Source organism: Lonchura striata, chromosome 12, assembly GCF_046129695.1.
Source record: "Lonchura striata isolate bLonStr1 chromosome 12, bLonStr1.mat, whole genome shotgun sequence".
Taxonomy (NCBI): domain Eukaryota; kingdom Metazoa; phylum Chordata; class Aves; order Passeriformes; family Estrildidae; genus Lonchura; species Lonchura striata.
In genome coordinates this window covers 4,648,211-4,668,585 of record NC_134614.1, presented here as the reverse complement: position 1 = coordinate 4,668,585, position 20,375 = coordinate 4,648,211, and the positions used below count along the sequence as shown (strand labels likewise).

General features: G+C 44.5%; 2 protein-coding genes across 3 annotated transcripts; both read left to right on the top strand.

Annotated features, from left to right (window-relative positions):
• On the top strand, positions 1 to 6,477 carry ISY1 (ISY1 spliceosome associated protein). Of its 2 annotated transcripts, none has more exons than XM_021530481.2 (11): positions 1 to 98; positions 702 to 724; positions 1,343 to 1,394; positions 2,150 to 2,215; positions 2,649 to 2,691; positions 2,860 to 2,972; positions 3,143 to 3,260; positions 3,941 to 4,063; positions 4,256 to 4,359; positions 5,368 to 5,454; positions 5,737 to 6,477. In XM_021530481.2, exons 1-11 carry the CDS (start codon positions 96 to 98, stop codon positions 5,842 to 5,844), a joined length of 840 nt encoding a protein of 279 aa, XP_021386156.1. In that variant the 5' UTR covers positions 1 to 95; the 3' UTR covers positions 5,845 to 6,477. The 2 variants fall into 2 exon arrangements, with proteins under 2 accessions (XP_021386156.1, XP_077642172.1); XM_077786046.1 differs by lacking the exon at positions 1 to 98 and adding an exon at positions 515 to 548.
• A 2,395-nt stretch (positions 6,478 to 8,872) lies between these two features.
• On the top strand, positions 8,873 to 18,953 carry LOC110470663 (haloacid dehalogenase-like hydrolase domain-containing 5). Its single transcript, XM_021530480.3, has 8 exons — positions 8,873 to 8,986; positions 10,982 to 11,191; positions 11,859 to 11,971; positions 12,669 to 12,762; positions 13,948 to 13,981; positions 14,841 to 15,015; positions 16,318 to 16,506; positions 17,326 to 18,953. The coding sequence occupies exons 1-8, from the start codon at positions 8,873 to 8,875 to the stop codon at positions 17,720 to 17,722; spliced, it is 1,326 nt and encodes a 441-aa protein (XP_021386155.2). The 3' UTR covers positions 17,723 to 18,953.
• The last annotated feature ends 1,422 nt before the right edge of the window (positions 18,954 to 20,375 follow it).

The following is a 20,375-nucleotide window of genomic DNA, read 5'->3' as shown; positions in this document are numbered from 1 at the left end:
CTGGGGAGCGGGGCCGGGTTCACTTCCGGGGCTGTGGAGCTGCTGGGAGCCCTGCGCGTTCGGCGGGACTGAGGGGCTGAGGGCACGGCGGGACCATGGTGAGTGCGGGACTGGGGCTGTGAGGGGCTGAGGGCACGGCGGGACCATGGTGAGTGCGGGACTGGGGCTGTGAGGGGCTGAGGGCACGGCGGGACCATGGTGAGTGCGGGACTGGGGCTGTGAGGGGCTGAGGGCACGGCGGGACCATGGTGAGTGCGGGACTGGGGCTGTGAGGGGCTGAGGGCGCGGCGGGACCATGGTGAGTGCGGGACTGGGGCTGTGAGGGGCTGAGGGCACGGCGGGACCATGGTGAGTGCGGGACTGGGGCTGTGAGGGGCTGAGGGCACGGCGGGACCATGGTGAGTGCGGGACTGGGGCTGTGAGGGGCTGAGGGCACGGCGGGACCATGGTGAGTGCGGGACTGGGGCTGTGAGGGGCTGAGGGCGCGGCGGGACCATGGTGAGTGCGGGACTGGGGCTGTGAGGGGCTGAGGGCACGGCGGGACCATGGTGAGTGCAGGGCTGAGGGGCCGCTCAGCACTTGTCCCCTGGTGCCACCGCTGGCTCAGCGCTCGGAGGGGACTGGCCGCGGGCTGGGAGCGCTGGCGGCGAGGAGCAGGGCGGGGTCGGGGTGCCTGAGGCTGCTCCCTTTGTGTCTTGCAGGCTCGGAACGCGGAGAAGGCCATGTGAGTGCGGCGGGAGCACCGCTGAGTCCGGGGTCACCTCGGCTGAGGCTGCGGCCCGACCTGCTCTCACACACCCTGGCTGCTGGCCACGACTATACCTGATGTCACACATCTGTGACTGGCTGGCCCATAGAACTCGCTGTTCAGCCTCTCTTAAAGCACTGATGGTTTAGTGATGCTTTTGGGTACTCAGTTGTGCGTGTGCTGGCCCAGACGCAGTGGGAGAACCTGGTGCTGTGGAGCTCCTGTGGCTGTGCTGGGTGCGCTTGTGCAGGAGAGACCCTGTAGTAATGTACTTGTCCCCCTGCAGGCTGGGGGATAAGTACACTGAAATGTGTTATAAAGGACTCTTGTGGTTTTAGGCACTTCCCATTTTAGGAACAGAGATGCCAGGCTTGCTAGGAGGAATCACTCAGCATTGGTTTGCTTGAAAAATGAACCACTGAGGATTTTGAGTAGTGAGAAGTCATTAGCTGGAAGAGCTGGAGGTGGTCAGTGAATGTGTTCAGGCCTTTGTTTTCTGCAGACTGTAATTAAGACCATAATAAACATCCAGAGCAAAATTTGTTCCTGTTGGAATGTGGATTTGCAAAAGTAAATCTGCTTTCTTCTCTTTAGGACGGCCTTGGCAAGGTTTCGTCAAGCCCAGCTTGAGGAAGGAAAAGTCAAGGTGAGATGCAAAAGCCCTGGAGGTTTGTTAGCTCAAGTCAGGGAGGAAGGCAGGCCTTGTTCAGAGCCCAGGTGTCCTGTGCTTGACTCCAGTTAGAAGGAAAATGTTTCAGCTGACTGAATTTCATGTTCACACAGCCAGGAAAATTCTCCACTAGAGTTTCTCCAAAGCTTTTTTACTTTTATGTTTCATATTGCAGACAAAAGGGGTTTAATACCTTTTAGTAAAAGGTAGGGCCTTTTAATAAAAGGTAGAACTGTGGGGAAAGGGACAAAATAACTGCACACAAAAAACCCTGGAAACAAGATGATGCATTAGTTTGTGTAGGCAAGCCAATGGAATGTGAAGAAAGTTGAGGAGAACGTACTCTGTATAAACTGGAAATAAATTACCTTATTTAGTAGTAGTAATCAATAAAAGCTTAACATTTAGGAGGGCGTGTGTGCTGAAAATGGTGAAACTGTCCTGAATGGAACATTTGTTGTATTGGAGAAGATTATGGGGTGTTCTGAAAAAAACAGGTGATAGATTTTGGTTTGGATAAAGTGGATTTAAGTAGGATTTTGTAGTCCATGATAGTTTAATTTGTCAGGGCCGTAAATCATTGTTATTCTCCACTTACTAAAAATCCATGGTAGCAGAAGGCCCTGGAGCTTGGTAGCAAAATTTGGCATTAATGGAGCAGTAAAGGCTGTGTGAAATGCTGTGTGTCAGTGCTCAGCTGAGTTTGATGTGTGTGGTTTTCTGTCCAACAGGAGCGAAGGCCTTTCCTTGCATCAGAGTGTAATGAGCTGCCCAAAGCTGAGAAATGGAGGAGACAGGTAATGGCAACCTGTGGATTTTCTGATTCTCTAGGAAATAGGACTTTACACTTCCTGCTCAGACAGCCTGCTAACAAGGGGTTTTCCACAGTTGTCAGTACCCTGACAGTTAAATCACAGAATGTTTTCTGAGATTGTGTGAACACACAGCTCAGTGTTCAAAGTAGCTCCTACCATGTCAGGTTGCTGCAAGGCCATGTCCTGCTGACTCCTCACCATCTTCAGGGATTTAGATTCCAGGTTTTTTGTTCCAGTGTTTGATTATCTTCCTAATGATTTCTTTCCTCTTGAATTTAATCAGAATTTCTGCAGTTTCTACTTGTATTTTATTGCTACTTGTTCTATTGCCTTGCACTTCTCAAACAATCTGGCTCTGTCTCCTTTGTTCCCTCCACTGATTTAGAAATGAATTTCTGTGTTCTTATTTGCCTAGATCATTGGGGAGATTTCCAAGAAAGTGGCACAGATCCAAAATGGTAAGGTTCTTCTAACTGTGTTTTATTTATTTGAATATCCAGTCATAAGCAGTTACAGTAAAAATCACATTTCATGTGAACTATGCTGTTTCCATGGAAAAAATTCTGAAATTCCTCTGGTGTTTCCCTGAGCTGCCTAATTTATTGCTTTTTTTTCCTCTCTAACAGCTGGATTGGGTGAATTCAGAATTCGGGACCTGAATGATGAAATAAACAAACTTCTGAGGGAGAAAGGCCACTGGGAATACAGAATAAAGGAGCTGGGAGGTCCAGATTATGCTGTAAGTGTGGAATATGTTGTACTGCATGGTTGTTCTGCTTACAGGTGAACTGACTGCTGAGAAAAATACATAACATTTAGTTAGCTATGGATAGCTTGGCCAGTGTTATTTTTATTCAGTCCCTAAAATGTTTGGCAAGTTTTAAACTATGAACTCTGTTTATTTTTCAGAGGATTGGCCCAAAAATGTTAGATCATGAAGGGAAAGAAGTTCCAGGAAACAGAGGCTACAAATACTTTGGGGCTGCAAAGGATTTACCAGGAGTTAGAGAGCTTTTTGAAAAGGAACGTAAGTAAAGAGCAGCTCTTCCCAGACATGAATCTATGTAGTAGAATACCTTGAGTAAAATGCTGTTGTAGTTTATGGGGAGTGCTGGTAACAGCATTTCTGAATGTCTTAGGTCAGCTCAGTGAAACACTGAGCACAGGTAATTAATTAAATGCTAGAGCACCTTTGGCTCTTTGTAATTAAGGAAATGTAGTAAGGAGTAAACTGGTTTCTACTGGGAATTCCAAATGGTAAGGACTGATGGCTTATATAAACTTTCCAGCATAAGAGGCAAACTTATTGAGAAGTTGTAAATGGTACTCAGAGAGTTCAGGACTAGAAAAAGGGAACGTTGGGTTGAGCATAATTTTAGAAGCAAGAATGAGTTTTCATAATGAAAAACTGGATGTAAGGGGATGAAGCTTTGTCATGGAATGAGTGAGAATTGCTTGGGCCTGAAAGTGAGGCAAAGACAAATGATAGGAGGTACTCCAGGATGTGGGGGAACCATTCAGTGATGTACTGGAACTGGTTTGTGCAGCCAGAGGGTGACACCAGTGCTCCCAGAGCTGGCAGCAGCTCCATGGTGCTGGGTGTTGGCTGGTGCGAGGCAGCTGTGGGTGCTGTGAGGTTGGGGACAAGCTGGGGACACTCAGCAGGTGATGGAGGTGACCTGGTGGGTGACAGTGGTGTTCTTGCAGCCCTGCCACCCCCACGGAAGACTCGGGCTGAGCTTATGAAGGACATTGACGCCGAGTACTATGGCTACAGGGATGAAGATGATGGGATTCTGGAGCCCCTGGAGCAGGAACATGAGAAGAAAGGTATGTGAGATTCCAAACTGCACAGAGCAGCCCAGGAAGGGATGATGATGGATGTGAAGTTAAGGCACCTTTTTTTTTCTGATGTAGAGGATTTAGGCAAGAAGTTGAAGTCCATTGGAAAAGCTCTGGCAATAAGACCATGCTGTTCTGACTGGCTCTCAGCCACACTTGCCATTTTCCTTTGCTCCCCAGTTATAGCAGAAGCAGTGGAAAAATGGAAGATGGAGAGAGAAGCACGACTTGCAAGAGGCGAGGAGGAGGAGGAAGAAAACATCTATGCTGTCCATGAGGAAGAGGTAGGGGTGGCTCAGGTGATGTGACTTCTCATGTGTCTTTTGTGCTTCCTTCTTGGACATGGCATTACTCTGCCAAGGACATGTCTGCTGCTGTCCTGCCCCTCTCCCCACCTGTCCCACTATGCATTTTAGTAAGAATCAGTAGTAGGGGAGTGCTCTTGGCCCAAGCTTAGGGAGTGCTGGAGGATGGCAGGTGAGGACAGACATTTCACTGGAGTGAGAAACACCTTTCTGTGATTTAAATGGCACTGTTTTTGTCAGGTTGTGTGTTGGTAATTCTGCTTGGTCTGGATTCTGAGTACAACCTGCCTCAGTAACAGCACAAGCAGCTTTGGGGATAGGATAATATCACACTGCCACTGTGTGAAAACCCAAGGGTGCAGGGCGTTGTTCACACTTGAATTATGATGCAGCAGGGCTTTGCTGATGCTGGTGTCACTGCTGTTTCTTCTCCCTGCTCCCAGTGAGATCTGGAGAAGGGTACTGGAAACAAGTTCCCATTTCTCAGTCTGTATCTACTTGGGTTAAACACAAGAATAAAAAGGAGGAATCCATCAGATGATCTGGTCACTCCACCAGTACCTATTTTATTTCTGTGATCCCATGGTTCATGAGCCCAGCTTTTAGGTGTGGGACCAAAGCAGTACAGAGCTGTACAGGGAAGTGGTACCCATATTTTTAAAGCACTTGCTGTCTTCTTGCATAGCTGGCTCTTCTTCTGTTCACAGCTTTGCTGTGGCAGCCAGAGATATGGAAGGGGAGGAAATGCAGCTTTACATTCATGCCCATGCCACAGCAGAGCAAAGGCCGTATGAGAACTGGAAGCAGTAATGCTGAAAATGTCAAGGAAAAGAGTCTGATCCTTGTGTTCTTATGTGCTGGGTCCTCTTCACTCATTCCTGTGTAGTGTTGAGCATGCTTTGTTCCTTCTGGCAAAGCAAGTGGAAAAGGGGTTTTTTTATGACCTCTACAGAAAATAAACTTGATGTGATTTTTTTCACTTTTTAGTCTGATGAAGAAGGTGGCAAGGAGAGAGAAGGTGAAGACGGCCAACAGAAATTTATTGCACACGTTCCAGTGCCAACTCAAAAGGAGGTAAGGCATGCCAGCACTCAGCTGCAGAGATGCACACTGGCTTTTGCAAGACACATCTTAATTTACATCAGGTCATCAGTAAAAGTGCCCTAAATGTGTGATTTCTGTGACTTGACCCTGCAGCTTTTTAATCCTCTTGCAAATGCTATAACCCTTTTCACCTGTGAATTCCCAAAAACCTTTCTAAGTATTCCATAAATTAGGAAGTGTTGTGGTATAGCTGATTATCTGAGGTTTCAGCATCTCAGCTGAGCTGAATCCACCCTGTTTGTATCTCTGCAGATTGAGGAAGCTCTTGTACGAAGAAAGAAGATGGAGCTGCTCCAGAAGTACGCCAGTGAAACACTCCTGGCACAGAGTGAGGAGGCAAAGACACTGCTAGGATTGTAGCAGTGCACCAGTGATCTGGTTTGTGTGTGCTCCCTCTGAAAGCAGCAGCTTCCTAAGTTCTGGTAGCAGTGGGGTTTAGCTCTGGAAGTTGCTTTGGATGTGGAGCAGACTGCTGCAATTACAGTGTGCTGTGCAGAAGGAGAGCATCATTCTGGTTTCTCCACTAGGATGACTTGTACTCCAGTGCTGGAAAAGGTCAAACATTGGTGGACTTGCCTGTACATCTAACAGCTGTCTTCAGTGCTTTCAGTTTGGGAAGGGGTCTGTGCACTGGGGCCTCTTACAGATAGAACCACACCCAGTGAGCTCCTAAATCCTGGAAGAAAACCCATGGTGTTCCTGCCATCCTGTCTGCTCTGTCCTGACTGTAAATGTGCACAGCTTCTCATGCTGGGTATTGTTGAGCTGAGGAGTAGCTCACACTATTACCCTGCTTAGTTTAGGCAGATCTTAGTAGTGACTTTGGAGATTTGATTCTTTCTGAAACACATGCAGTATCTAAAACCTGTTACCATTTTTGTGATCTGTAACTGTGCCTGGATGAATTGCTTAAATGCTGGATATTCCAGCAGCTACTGTAAAAAATTTTGCAATACCATGTTCAAATATTTTTGTTAAAACTTATTTACAACCTGCTGTCCGTTTTATTCTAGCTCAAAGGATTGTGATGATTCCTTAATGGTAGCCAAAGATTGGGATCATAGATAGCCATCCCTGTAGGGATTTGAAGCTCTGCATCCCCTACTGCTCTTGGCTCGTGAATCCTGGGGCAGGAGGCAAGGTAGAGCCTGCTCAAAGTCTTATGGATGACTAATATTTTTGTACAGGTCTGAATGAATGGCATTTGAAGGTGGACATCTGCAGCCATGGGGAATCTCTGTCTAAGGAGCAGAGTATTGAACAGCCATGTCTGGGACTGTTCAGCATTTCTGGATGCTCTCAGTATTTATCTATTGCAATCTGTTGTGAATAATCCACTCCAGAACAATCAAAGCTCTAAATTATAGACACAAGCTTTGTGTTACTTGATGAAGTGATAAAAAAAAAAAAAAAAAAAAAACAACCAAAAAAACCAAAAACCAGAATTGAAAAAGTGGAAAGCATAGCTGCTAAATTAAAACCTAAAAAAATCCAAAAAAAGCCCAGAATAAATCAAAAGCTCAATTATTGGTAGCAAGCAGACAACTAACATCACAAGCACATTCTTCTCTCTTCTGGCAGCAGTGCAACTTTCTCTGCTTTATAAGAAAGCAGCAAACAATGTCTATGGCTTAAATTTGTTGTAGATTTGCTTAACTGTATACTGGAGATAACCAAATCAGATTTAAGCAGGGGGAAAACAGCCTGATACAGTCTGAGGGCTTGGTAATACCAGTGGTAGATCCCTCTGTCACTCTGAATCTATAAAAGAACACAAGGGTAAAGGCAGATCAGGGACAGAGTGATGATAACAGAAATCCAAAAGCAGAATAAATTGAAAGAATGAGAAAAAAAACAACAGGATTGTAATTACATTCATGTTGAAAGGAGTATGACCAACATCATGATGTAAAAGGCAAGTTTATAAGACAGGGCTAGTCTCTGCCAACCAACACAGAAAAGGAATAAATGCACAAAACTGCAGTGTGTAACTGCAAGGCAAACTGGCTGCTGCCTGGCCCTGCTGTGCTGGGTCCTCTCTCTGTAGCTCTATGTGAAGCATTTTTGAGCTGAATGCTCTTGGCTGCATCTGAGGGAACAAATTGCAGAGTAATTATTTCCCACAATGGCCTATAGCAAAATGCCCGTGTCCTGCCAGGCTGTGGAATTGCTGGTGGAGTCAGGGTGGGGAAGTTGCTGTGGTCACAGCTAGGAAATGGATCCTGTTTGTGCTGGAGAATGGAGCAGTGGGCAGGCTCTGCCTCAGCTCTGCAGGTGCAGCTGTGTGTGTGGTGCCAGGCTTATGGCTCATACCATCTCTGGAGTGCCTCAGCCCTGAACACATCCAGGTTATAAAGCAAGTACTTTCTGCCTGCTTCAGAGTTCTGCCCTGTGTGTAGTCCTGGCTTAAGCTCTCTAATTGTTCTGTCTGATGCATCCATTTGGTTCTGCTTTTGTCTCTTAGAAATGCATTTGTGTGTTTCATATAATGCCAGCCACGTCAGTGGTGCAGATGGAAGGCCACCTTCCCTGTTCTGTGTCCTGGTGAGTGCAGTGCAGTTGCTGAAGGATCAGTTTCTCCTTGCAGTCAGAGGGGTGCTGAGGAGTATTTGTTGGCAGCACTAGGAAATAAGTGTATTAGCGGATGAGCAAGATAAACAGAGACAGCTTTGCAGAGTGTCCATTAGCTAATGACATTTTGTACTGCTTGTTTCACTTTCAAGTCTATCTGTAGGGGTGCAGAGCTGAGGGACTGGTGTTTGTGAATGTTAGATTTTTTCCCAAAAGACGAATCACAGGCTGGAAGTGACCACTGTGGGGTATCTGCTCCAACCTCCCTGCTCCAGCAGGGCCATTCCAGAGTGCAGGGCACAGGATTTGTCCAGACACTTCTGGGATAGCTCCAGTGTGACAGCTCCACACCCTCTCTGAACAATCTGCACAGGGGAGAAGTTCTTCCTGGGCATCAGTTCCTGCTCGTTCCTTGTGTCCAAATGTTTGGCACCACCAAGCAGAGCCTGCTCCATCCTCTTGGCTTCACTCTCAGGGCCGGACACGCCCAGCTCCCTTGGCCTTTCCTCGTAAGAGAGATGCTGCAGTCCCTTCATCTCTTGGCCGGGCAGAACCAGACAGAATGTTTCTTCTGATCTGTTACTAAGCTAAAACACGGTTGTCTCCTCGGCCGGAATGTTGTGCTGGCTGCTGCTCGCCCTGCTGCCAGCCGCGGTGCGCCGGAGGGGCCGGGGCGGGGGCCGGCCGGGCGCGGGAGATGCCGGCGGGCGCCGCTCCGCCGCCGGGGCTGGCGCCGGCCCGGAGCGTGTGACGCTGCCGTGAGCTCACGCCGGGCCGGGCGGGGCGGGGCGGCCGCCGGCCCCGCACTCCGCTCGCCATGCGCCGGGCGCTGCCGCCGCTGCGCGCCCTGCTCGGGGCCGCCCGCCCGCCGCGGCTCCCGGCGCGCCGGGGGATGCGCGGCCCCTTGGCCGGGCGGAGCGGGCACAGCGCGGTGAGCGGGGCCGGGGCCCGGGCGGGCGGGCCGGGGAGCAGAGAAAGCGAAACGGGCGCGGCGGAGCGCGGCCGGGCCACCCGCCGTGCCCGTGGCCGGGGATGCCCGGGAACATCCTCGCTTCCCCGGGACGCCGGGATGGATTTCCCGGGCACTGCTGTCCGTAGTTCCCGTCCTGGGGCTGCGTGTGCTCTGGTCTTCCAGAGCGAACGAGGGAAACTCGTTCCGACTACTGCCGGCTCTGTCCCTGTGGTTGGGCAGCGCGGCACAGCACTCCGATCACCAACAATTTATTTACAGTCGAAAGGGAAACAAATCTGTTAACATCATTACCTCTGTATATCATTATATCTATCATATATATATATATATATGTTCAGTTCCTTTCTTAGTGCTTTCCCCCCCTTTAATACTTTCTTTTTCTTCTTACTAGTATTACTCACTGTAAAATTCCCATTTGTAATCTGTTATCTATACATCTGTTATTTGTATGTTGCAAAATTAACGTAAAGAATCGCATCTGCTGCAAAATTCTTCCAATACCAATGTAATTTCAGCAGTTTCATGCACCCATTCACAAAGCCGGGGAAGACTGCTGTACATTTATTAGCAAGCCTTCAGCGGTATCTCTCCAGCAGTTGCGTTATTTCTGACATAACTTTCCTGAAACAGGTGCAGACTATGTGGAGACAAGGACTTCAGGTGTTTTGTTCTTTAAATTAAAAGGGTGATGATTCTACAGAGGAGAGAGCAGAAGGCTTCAGGGGGAGTTCTTGCATGTAATGACAAAAACCCAGGCTAATTTAAATGAATGAGAATGCAATATATTTACAGTGTTGACGTTATTAACTCAGGCTGCCTAGGGGGGTGGATTTCCGCTGTTGTTTGATCTGCATCCCGATTCCCAGCAGTGCCTATCCCTGTGCTGTGCCCAGCGGCAGAAAAAATGTGGTGGGTGACTAACTGATGTGGAACAAAGTGCTGCTTGCGTGGGCAAAGTGCCCTTCTCCTGCACAGGAGACACGGCTGTGGGTGTGTTCCCTGAGAGCTCTGGTAGCAAAGGCTGTCCCACGTTCCAGGGCTGCAGTCCTCTCTGTGCCTGTTCCCCTCATCGTGCTCAGCCTTGGCCCTTAACCCTTCCCTTTTCATCACTGACCATAAATCCCAAGGTCCCTGTTTTCTGCTTTAGGCTCGGGAGAGAAATGAGCTTTAGATGATAGGTTTTGTTCCATGCTTTTCCAGCCTGATCCAGTAACAATTTCATTGCTCAGCAGTCCTCTCTCTGTCTCTCCTCCTTGCCCTTATCACCCAGCTCATCCTTCCTCACTCTCCTTGCCAGGGCTCACCAAGTCCAGCTCTTCACTGCCTCTAAGGCAGGCAAGGAGATAGATTTTAGTAACTCGAGCAGCACCTTGGTTTAAGGAGGTGCTGATTTTCCCAGTTAGTCTGCCCTATGTGAAACTAGGACTGAAGCCGTGTGTAGGAGCACAGCAGTCACTTGGTTGTAATCAAACTCTTGTGGAACAGAACAGTTTTACTACAAACACCTTGTAAAGGAGCAGCCAAGTACAATACTTGTATCCAAGACCTGCCTACTACTGAAAAATCTACTTTTGCATATTTTGTTAGTATTCTGTGAGGGCCAAGCCATTAAAGTGTGACTCAGTGGCGCAGCAGCATGTATTTTGTACCTCTTGGCATCAGTTTAAGTTAATTTTTCCCTATCTTCTGAAACAGTCTGGAACTATTTGTAAGGCAAAATAGCTCTCATGAGTCTGTATGGATAAGGCAGAGGGAGTTGTGGTGCTCCTTGTGTCAATGTATTTTTAGCATGAAGATGTGTCTGTAAGGCACATTAAGGTGTGCAGCATTATAGATCCCCTGCTCTCACTGGAGGTGTCTGTTCTTAGGGGACTTTAGCTGCTGTAAACTCTATTAAATATATGTAAGGACAGGCATAACTAATGGACCCTTTGATTTCATCCCTCCTTCCAGCTCAGCGTGCTGCCATCCTTTGGATTTCTCTTTGACATTGATGGGGTGCTGGTGCGAGGGAGGACCCCCATTCCTGCTGCCAGAACAGCCTTTCAAAAGCTGGTCAACTCTCAGGGACAGTTCCTGGTGCCCGTGGTCTTTGTCACCAATGCAGGCGACTGCCTGCGCCAGAAAAAAGCTGACCAGTTGTCTCACCTGCTGGGGGTTCCCGTGAGTCACCTAAATCCATTTACTTCATTAGCATGTTGAATGTGTCAGCTGTATTATATTCCATTCAGTGCTGCTCAGTTCATCAGGTCTGCTTTTCCCTTAAGCCTCCTGACATTCTTTGCTGAAAGTGAAAAGTGCAGTTGAAAGCTAATGGCTTTTCTACTGGTAAAGGCACTGGTTTTTCCAATAGGGAAGCTAAAGGTATTTCTTTGGAAAGATGGTAAGTAGGGATCCACAGGAGCATCTTTCCAGAATAATAGTCTTACTGGTTACTACCTGTCCTGTTGAAGGGTTGAAGAAATGTAAACTAAAAGAAGCTGATAATCTGGTACAATTAAATCAGAGCTGCAGTTTAGCACAGAGCCCACAGCTGGAATTAGTTCTGATACTCCTTCCCTCTTTACTTCTAAATTAATTTGGTGATCTTATAAAACCAGAAGAGAAAGGCTTGTTCACGTTGAATTGAGCTGGAAGCTGAAAGGGAGATGTATGATAATTTGTCAGTAAAGTATTTTTTTCTGGCTTATTATCAATACATCATTTGTGAAAGGAGAAAATGCTGATTGTTATGTAATTCCTGGAATCTCTCGCATCTGTTAATTGAATCTATATATAAACAACTTCTCTGAAAAACAACAGACTCCTTTTGTTTTTAAATCCCAAACAGATTTCCCAAGATCAAGTGATGATGTCACACAGTCCTCTGCGGATGTTCAAGAGTTATCATGAAAAATGTGTCCTGGTATCTGGACAAGGACCCCTTCTTGATATTGCTCAAGAGTATCTTTACAAAAAGAGTTTAAAAAAACCATCAACTTTCTGTCAAAGTGTTTTTCTTAATCAGGTTCAGGGGCTACTATGGATGAAGTGAAAATCAAATATTTCAACCCTACAAATGCAGTAATAAATAGTAATGGTAGTTCCTAGTATGGTGCCAAATTTATGTTTTGAATGTGGTTTTATACTAAGTGCCCAAAGAACTTGAATTATATTGATATCATGGTGGTATCAAAATTTCAAACTGTAACTTAATAACATTAGCTTTCGCATAAACATTGCTCAGGCTTCCATTAAGTCCCTTCTGCACTTTTTCCTTTAGTGGGATTTTCATTGAAGTTGGTGTAAATCATAAGTTGTAAAAATGTATATGCAACTTTTAAGCATAAGCTCTATTTGAGGTACAAAACTGAGGAAAAGGTATTGAGAGAACGTTCCAGTTAACAGTCAAAATTCATTAGGCCTGGTTAAGAGAGAAGCAGATGAGAAGACTGAAAACAAAACAGAAGAACTTTGGTCTCTCATTTATCAGCAGTGAGGCAATCACCTTTTTGTCTCACGGGAGGAAAATTTGTCTTTGATGTTGCTTTCATTGCTAACTAATTTGTCAGCTGAACACCTTTAGATGGTTAAGGTGGAATGAGCAGTTTGAGAAGCTTTTCCTGTGAGCAGCTGTGTGTCCTTAGCTGGTGTGCCCCAGCCTTGGTTTCTGCCAGCCCATCACCATTGACACCCTGCGGGAGAAACGCCCTCTGCTCGATGCAGTTGACCATGACAGAAGGCCCAACGTTCTGGTGAGTGAAGATTTTTGTTTCAAACCTCTCTGTTTGCTCCTTGCATGACATCCTATAACATTATTTAATCAATATTTAACTACCAAGCTAATGCTGATGTTCTTACATTGTATTTTGACTTTGCCTTTCTGCTTCCTTATTTGTTTTATTACAACATTCTCAAGAACAATTCTTTTCTCTCAGTAGTAATTCTTTAACCCAGCCTTTGATTTTGTAACCTGCTGTTGTGGGAAAGCTCACATAATCTAATACAGATACCTAATGCAAAATCTGTCTTGGAAAGCTGATTAGCTTCCTCAGAAAGTGTAGAAGATAACATAAGCTTTTCCCTGTATATATGATTGTGTTGTCATTGTTTCTAACCCATGGGGTTGCTTTGATTGGAAATGAATGCTTTGAAGATAAATAATTTTCCCTCAAAGGGCTCCCTTTGGTGTTTATGGCATTATTGAAATGTCAGCAGTAGGTACAGTGGTTCCAGTTGAATTGTGCAGAATTTAAAGCAGAAGTGAATGGCCGGGTGTGCTGTACATGTTCAGGGCCAGCCTACAAAGTGGATTTCCCCCCACTTGTAGCAAGGACATTCTCTGGCACACAGAATCCGTAACTCAGCTCTTCACCCAAGTGGATGGGGGAGGTCAAGAGCCTGTTAAAGTGTTTGTCACCACAGAGAGTAAATAACAAAGTGAAAACTCTCAATTGTTTAGCAAATATATTACATGTTATACAGTGCATTCTTTATTAGAAGTGTTAAATAAAAACATCTCAAAAACTATTTTTCAAATATCTTGGTACTACTGGAGGCCTCTTACTCCTGTGTAAAAATACACATTCATACTTTTATACACAAGTAGTTAAAACAACTAATTAAACAAGTAATTTAAACAACTGAAATTACAACACAAGTAATTTTAACAACTGGAGTTAAAAAACTCCAGGGGTAGTTGAGGAGAAGCAGGAGGCAGGTGCAGGTACAGCACAGTCTCTGCTGTCCCTGTGCCAGAGATGTCACTTCAGAGAGGAAACACAAGTTTCTGAGTGAACTGACGTCAGGTATACACCAATACAGAGTGCATTTCCTGCTGGAGGGACAGGAGGCAGCTCTAGGAGCTGTGCTTGAATTTATTCTGTTAAAAATAGATGTTTAATCTTGTAGAAAACTTTCACTTTTTTTTCTTATTGCAGTCCCCATCTGCTGTGGAGCTTCCCAAGATTGAGGGTCAGTTATCTTTATTTAACTTGCATCTATTCATTAATAAATGAAATATTTTATTTTATTATCAGAAATTATTTTTAGATTGTTGGGCACTTTGAAAATTTGTCTGAGACAATCCAAAAATTTCCTTGTTAATGACATCTGTCATTCATTTGAAAGCATCATGTGTTGTAAAGCTGGTTTTTATTGTGTGCAGTTTTCAGCCACTGGGTTTGAAGTTTGAAGGGTATATGAGGTCTCCTTTTTTTTTCATCTGCCTTTAACAGGCTGTTGTTGCCCTCCTTTCATAAATGAGGAATGAACTGATGTTCGTTATTCAGAAATAATTGGTCTTGTTCTTACAAGTAGTCAAGAGGCAGCTGTAGTATGAGTCTTGTGTTCACTCTTATCTCATCTGAACTGCAGGAAAGTAGAAATTGGACCTTAGGATTTTAAAATACCCATGTCAGATTATTGCTGGAGACCAAAGCAAATTTTAAAAACAACATCCAAATTTTGTTCTGAGATGAACAAATTAACATCTCTGGTGTTGTATTGAAATACTGTGTGTAAACAGAGAACTCATAAGTTATGGAAGACTTAGAAATACAATTTAGAAGTTAATATTGTAATTTCTGGAGAAACCTCACCTGTAAAATAAAATTCCTAAACCTGTAGATTTTGCAGTGGGGTCTTAATACTTCTGAGATTTTCTGTGAATGAATGGGCATGTGATATATGAAGCCCCTAAATTAATGTGACTGTTTGATAAGTTCCTGGTTATATTAAATGACTTGTCCAGTCTCTTTAGGCTAAGTTTTAGGCCCCGTGTCAGAGACTCTGTCAAAACTCCATGACTGTTCTGTACCTGTGGTTCTCGCAGCTGTGGTGCTGTTTGGGGAGCCAGTCAGATGGGAGACCAGCCTGCAGCTGATAATTGATGTTTTGCTGACAAGTGGCTATCCTGGAAATCCCTATGGGCAGGAAAACTACCCTCACATTCCCGTGTTGGCCTGTAACATGGACCTGATGTGGGTGGCTGAGGCACAGTCCCCAAGGTGAGTGCTTTATTCATGTAATTGGGATTTATATGGGGCTTCCTCATTTTTCCAGTAGATTTCAGAGCCGACACTTGAATACAGAATGTTTGATGGAGCTTCGCAGCAGGGCTTGGCTTTGAATGCAACGTCTCTAATGCACTTTCAGCTAATGCTGCCTTGTTGCTGGCTGCATTATTGCATCCAGGAAATCAGTTCTCAAGAGAAAAGCTGCTTTTAAGCTTTAAACCCTTTTGTTTCCTCACTCCCAGAACAGTGGAGAAAGAGAGGTTTTCCTGAGGGCCTCAGAGCCTTCGTTGAAAAGCAAAAAAAAAAAAAAATTATCAAGGTTATTGATTTTTTTTCATTAGGTCCCTCTTTGGTATTTATCTTTTACTGGTAGGGTAAAGGACTGACCCTGCTGGTTGAAAGCTGTGAGTGGTTCTGAGCTGAGGACAATGCAGTGAGCTCTTTAGGGAGCACATGAAAAAGCAGGTAGAACATGCAGAGCAAGGTGCCAGGACCTTTTAGAATGGTTTTGTTTGATTTTGCTTTCAATAGAATGTACTTCTTTAATAGGTTTGTTTCCCCTCCCTTCCCCTGTCTGTAATTTGAAATAGAAACTTGTTACTGTGACTTGATTGTTGCCTCAGCCCTGGGTCAAAGATCTGCTCAGATACCAGTCTTTAGAAGCAGAGGCTATTTCTAATTAGCACTTTGGAAAAGCACTTTGGCTTCAGGCTACAGTAAGGCAGCCAGGATACCTCCAGTGAACAATTTTAAAATTATATAAATCTGTTGTGCCATCCCAGTCATGTGGGTTTATTTTGGTGTCTGTTTTTCATCTAATCAGCACTTAATTTTCAGTGAACCAGCTGCAGAAATGTTGCATGCTGAGTGGAATTTGACAGTTGCAGGACACAATTTATTCCTAAAAAATAATGAAGTAAAAAGCCTTGTTTGGTGTTTTAAATCTGTGCTTAACGTAATTTGATTTGGTATTATATCTGTGTAGGTTTGGGCACAGAACGTTCATGGTTTGGATTTATATCTGTGTAGGTTTGAGCACAGAACATTCATGGTTTGGTTTTATATCTGTGTAGGTTTGAGCACAGAACATTCATGGTTTGGTTTTATATCTGTGTAGGTTTGAGCACAGAACATTCATGGTTTGGATTTGTGTCTGTGTAGGTTTGGGGATGGACCATTTATGGTTTGGTTTTATATCTGTGTAGGTTTGGGCACAGAACGTTCATGGTTTGGTTTTATATCTCTGTAGGTTTGGAGATGGAACATTAATGGTTTGGATTCTTATCTGTGTAGGTTTGGCCATGGCACGTTCATGGTTTGCTTGGAAAACATTTACAAGAAGATCACTGGCAAGGAGCTGAAGTACGAGGCGTTGATGGGCAAGCCCAGCAGGCTGACATACCAGTATGCAGAGCACCTGATCCGTGCCCAGGCCCTGCAGAGGAGCTGGGAGCAGCCCATCCAAACCCTCTATGCTGTGGGGTAAGCTGTGCTGAGCCCCACAGGTACAGCAGGGAATCCCAGACCCTCTGTGCTGTGGGGTCAGGTGTGCTGAGCCTGACAAATACACCAGGAAATTACTCACAGTGTAAATGCCAGCCAAGAAAAACACACAACTCTTACCAGCTTGTTTCGCCTACCATTAAGACCATCTAACTTTCTTGGTGCTATGCTATATTTCTTGTGACATTTCTAATCTTAAAAATTAATGATGCTTTGCTGTTTTTATGTGTAATTTCTACAGAAGCACAGAAGGTGTTTTATATGCAACTAAGATTTCTCCTGATTTTTTTTTTCTGCAATAGGCTGTGTAAATCTAACAACAAAGGTTTGCCTGGGTGTTTATTCTATTAGGTTGAGTTGGTGTAACACCAACTGCCTTTGAGCAAAGGACAGTTAGATACTGTAGAGCTAGACTTTATCTCTTAGGTCATTTAGGTTGGTCATATGCTACTGCGTGTGTTGCCACATCATAGAACCCTTTTCAGAGAAGAAGATAAAGCTGTATTGTATTAAAGACTTTCAGAATCTCCAAGATGTTTGGAAATATAATAAGGTCATTCATGGGCTGCTCATACCTCGATTTTCTCTCCCCTTGCCCTGATCTGCAATATGGAGAGTGATTAATTTTTTCATGCTTCATGAAAATGGTGCAATAAGATAGCTGCAGGGCTGGACTTCTCCGTGTCTGCCTGATTCCACACCAAGTGGTGTAAAGTATACAATAAACTGTTGGATGGGAATGGTAAGAATGCCTTTTGAGAGCTGAAGCTGCAGTGCTGACTGAGTTTCTGGTTTCAGGGACAATCTGATGACGGATGTGTATGGAGCTAACCTGTACAACCGCTACCTGCAGGAGAGCTCCAGGACAGGCTCCAAACCCCGTCTGCAGGCCAAGGCTTCAGCAGGCAGAGCCCCTGCCCTGCTCCCCCAGGCCCACGAGCCTGGCCTCAGCTGGCAGAACGAGCTGGCACCTGCAGCTGCTGCCCGCTGCAGGTCTGTGCTGGTCTGTACTGGGGTGTACAGCCCCCACGGCGAGGTGGCCCTGCCCACCAGGGACAGCATCACTGAGAACGTCTTCCACGGCCACAGGGATTTCACCTTCGACCCCGGCTTGGTGGAGCCAGACCACATTGTGCCAGATGTGGATGCTGCTGTAGACCTGGTCTTCCAGCTGGAGAACTTTGCACCTCATTGAGGTACATAATTTCTTAAGGACCACTCAGTGCTGTGCTTTTCTTGCCCAAAACACACTGTACTTTACAAGAGTGCCACAAACTGCTGCCTTCTAAATTTTTTGCCCTCTGAATTAATACAACCTTCTATTAGGTATGCTTATCAGTAGTACATATAGGTACATGTGTGTATTTAATTATATTAAATGTCAATAATGCTTTTTATAGAGCTTCTAAATATGTAATTTATGGCTGGAGTTGCTCTTTACTGTCTTCCTCTTTGTTATGCTAGGGACTTTAACAGCAATATTTCATAGTAGCCTATTCATGTACTGGTACTTAAATCCCTTCATGACAGTACCTCCTTTATTTTGCTGGAAGATTTAGCTTTCAGGTGTTGAGGATCTTGAGGATATGAGATTGTGGTGCTGGGTTACTCAGCCCACTCCACGTGGGCTGGCACAGAGCAAAACATGTATTATTGCCTGGCATTCTGCAAGTACTGAATGCTCCCTTCAATCAGAGTGCAGTTCAGTTTGTTCCACCTTGGACTTGCTCTCATCTGACCTGCTGCTGCCTTCCTCGTGTCTCTTTTCCCATGTCCCTGGAGTTTTATTGCTCTTCTCTGCTGTGTGAATCCTTAACTGTGTTGGAACTCCCTAGTCCTGGAAGGGAAGCAGATCAGGGTGCCCTCTGTAGCCTTTTTGCTCTTTGCCTTTCTATCTCCACTTTCTTTTTTTGCACTTTTTAAAAATTTTTTAAATTTTTTTTTTAAGGAATTGTGAACCTTAGAAAGCTTTAGCAGTTTTGTTTCATGTGTTTCTGTGAGTTGGGACTTTATACTGAATCAGTGACTATTGCTCAGCCAAAAAGTGCCTCCTAATTTACTTGAAGCCACTGTGGTAATTAACTGGCCTTTAGTGTAATATATTTCATCTCATGTCAATGTTATGTGTTGTTTGGTTCATGGATTTTATAGCTGTTCGTTTAAAAAGAAAAAGTAATTTATTTTTTGTTATTTTTGTAAAATGCTTCTAAAGTTTTCATCCCAAAGATGCCTTTGAAAATATTTCTGTGTTATTTGTTATAACACAGAAGCTTGTGACATAAGTTTGGAAAACAAAACCCAATTAATTGTTTTAAACCAAAGTCAATTTACACACAAAGATCAATTCACATTAGGGAGTAGTTAGGTTTTTGAGATGGGTTTTTAAGGCTTTTTTTCTCAAATTAGAAATTGTACAAACAAAACTTGGGAGTTCATTTCTGCCAGCTTCCTGCAGGGCTGTCAGAATGACTTCCTGGCCAAATCCTTCCCTGCTCCTTATCCCAACAGCAACTCTGAGAGCTCACAGCTGCTGTGTAGTCAGATTTTGTTGCTGTGTTTCCTCTCTTTGCAGAGCACTGTAATCCCCTCTCCACTGTCAGGATTGTTGATTCATCTCTTGTAATGTTTCCTAAGCAGCTCTCAGTGTCTCGCTGGATGCAGTGTAAGGACACTGCTCTGAACAGTTCATTTCCTGCTTCTTCACTGGAAACCTATTTACAGCAGCACATTCTTGCCTTTTTATTGGTACAATGAACAGATAGCCACCTGTTTCTTTAGATATCCACCTCTTTCTTTACTTTTCTGTTAATATACCAAGTATTTGCAAAGAATGCCAAATCTAAGTAAAGATTGTAATTTTGGAAGGTCAGGGTAATTTAAAGTCACATTGTTTCAGTACTAAAGCAGTACTCTCTAACTTTACCAGAATTGGTGAAGCAAGGAATAAAAATGTTTGAAGTTGCTGAAGAACAGAAAATGTTCTGTTTGTTTCTCCTTTTTTCTCTACAGTTTGGACAAACGCTTCAAAATGTTCATGAAGGAACTGTATATAGACCTCTTAGGTCTCACCCCTCATGGAAACATTAACATAAAAGGTGTTTATAGAACAGGAAGACTGACTCTTTTTCTCTGGCATATCACCAGTAAAATCTAAAACCCTCCAGCCTCAGAGTATTACAGATTCTCCAGCTCCATGGACTGACCTCCAGCTTGGTGAGGGCAGACCCTCAAAAAGCCAAAATACTGAAAAAACAGCAGATGAAGGAAATAAAGGAAATTAGAAAATAGTGACCTGAATAACACTACACACACAAGTCAGTCACCAAAAGGGGTGGAAATCTCTTCCCATCAGTGTAAAGGGGAGAAACTGGGATTACAAGAGTTTCTCAGCAACTCAGTGGTGTGCTGGTATTCTCTGTAACTTGAACAGCAATGGGGACTAACAGATATCACAGCATATCCCACACAGTCTGTACTACAATCTTCTGTCTAGACAAAGATGGATTCTTGGGTGATGAACTATATCCTGTTTTCAATGTTGACAGAAACAGGCTGCAGACTTAAAAAGTTTCAGGAAAGTGTTTCTGTGGTCACTTCTGTGAGCAAAAGAGATTAGTGCATATTCCAAATAGCACAGGTGAGTTTACTTCGTGTAAAGATTGGTTTAATTTGTCTAATTCAGACCACCTGGGACTCAGCTGATCTTAATTAAAAGTTCTCCTCCTTGCACTGTATTGTCTTTTATCCAAGCTCATAATTCAGTACTGGGCTCATGCTAAACATGTCTTACAGTTTAACACCCAGCAGGTGATTTATGTATTTATTGGTTTATTTATTGACCTGTTCCT

Bases quoted from the DNA above. Each gene is read 5' to 3' on its own strand.
- ISY1 (XM_021530481.2), top strand. The intron at 2,692-2,859 runs GTAAGGTTCTTC...CCTCTCTAACAG, and splicing joins AGTGGCACAGATCCAAAATG to CTGGATTGGGTGAATTCAGA. The intron at 2,973-3,142 runs GTAAGTGTGGAA...TTTATTTTTCAG, and splicing joins TGGGAGGTCCAGATTATGCT to AGGATTGGCCCAAAAATGTT.
- LOC110470663 (XM_021530480.3), top strand. From the start codon at position 8,873: ATGCGCCGGGCGCTGCCGCCGCTGCGCGCCCTGCTCGGGGCCGCCCGC. The intron at 11,192-11,858 runs GTGAGTCACCTA...AATCCCAAACAG, and splicing joins CTCACCTGCTGGGGGTTCCC to ATTTCCCAAGATCAAGTGAT. The intron at 16,507-17,325 runs GTAAGCTGTGCT...TTCTGGTTTCAG, and splicing joins CAAACCCTCTATGCTGTGGG to GGACAATCTGATGACGGATG.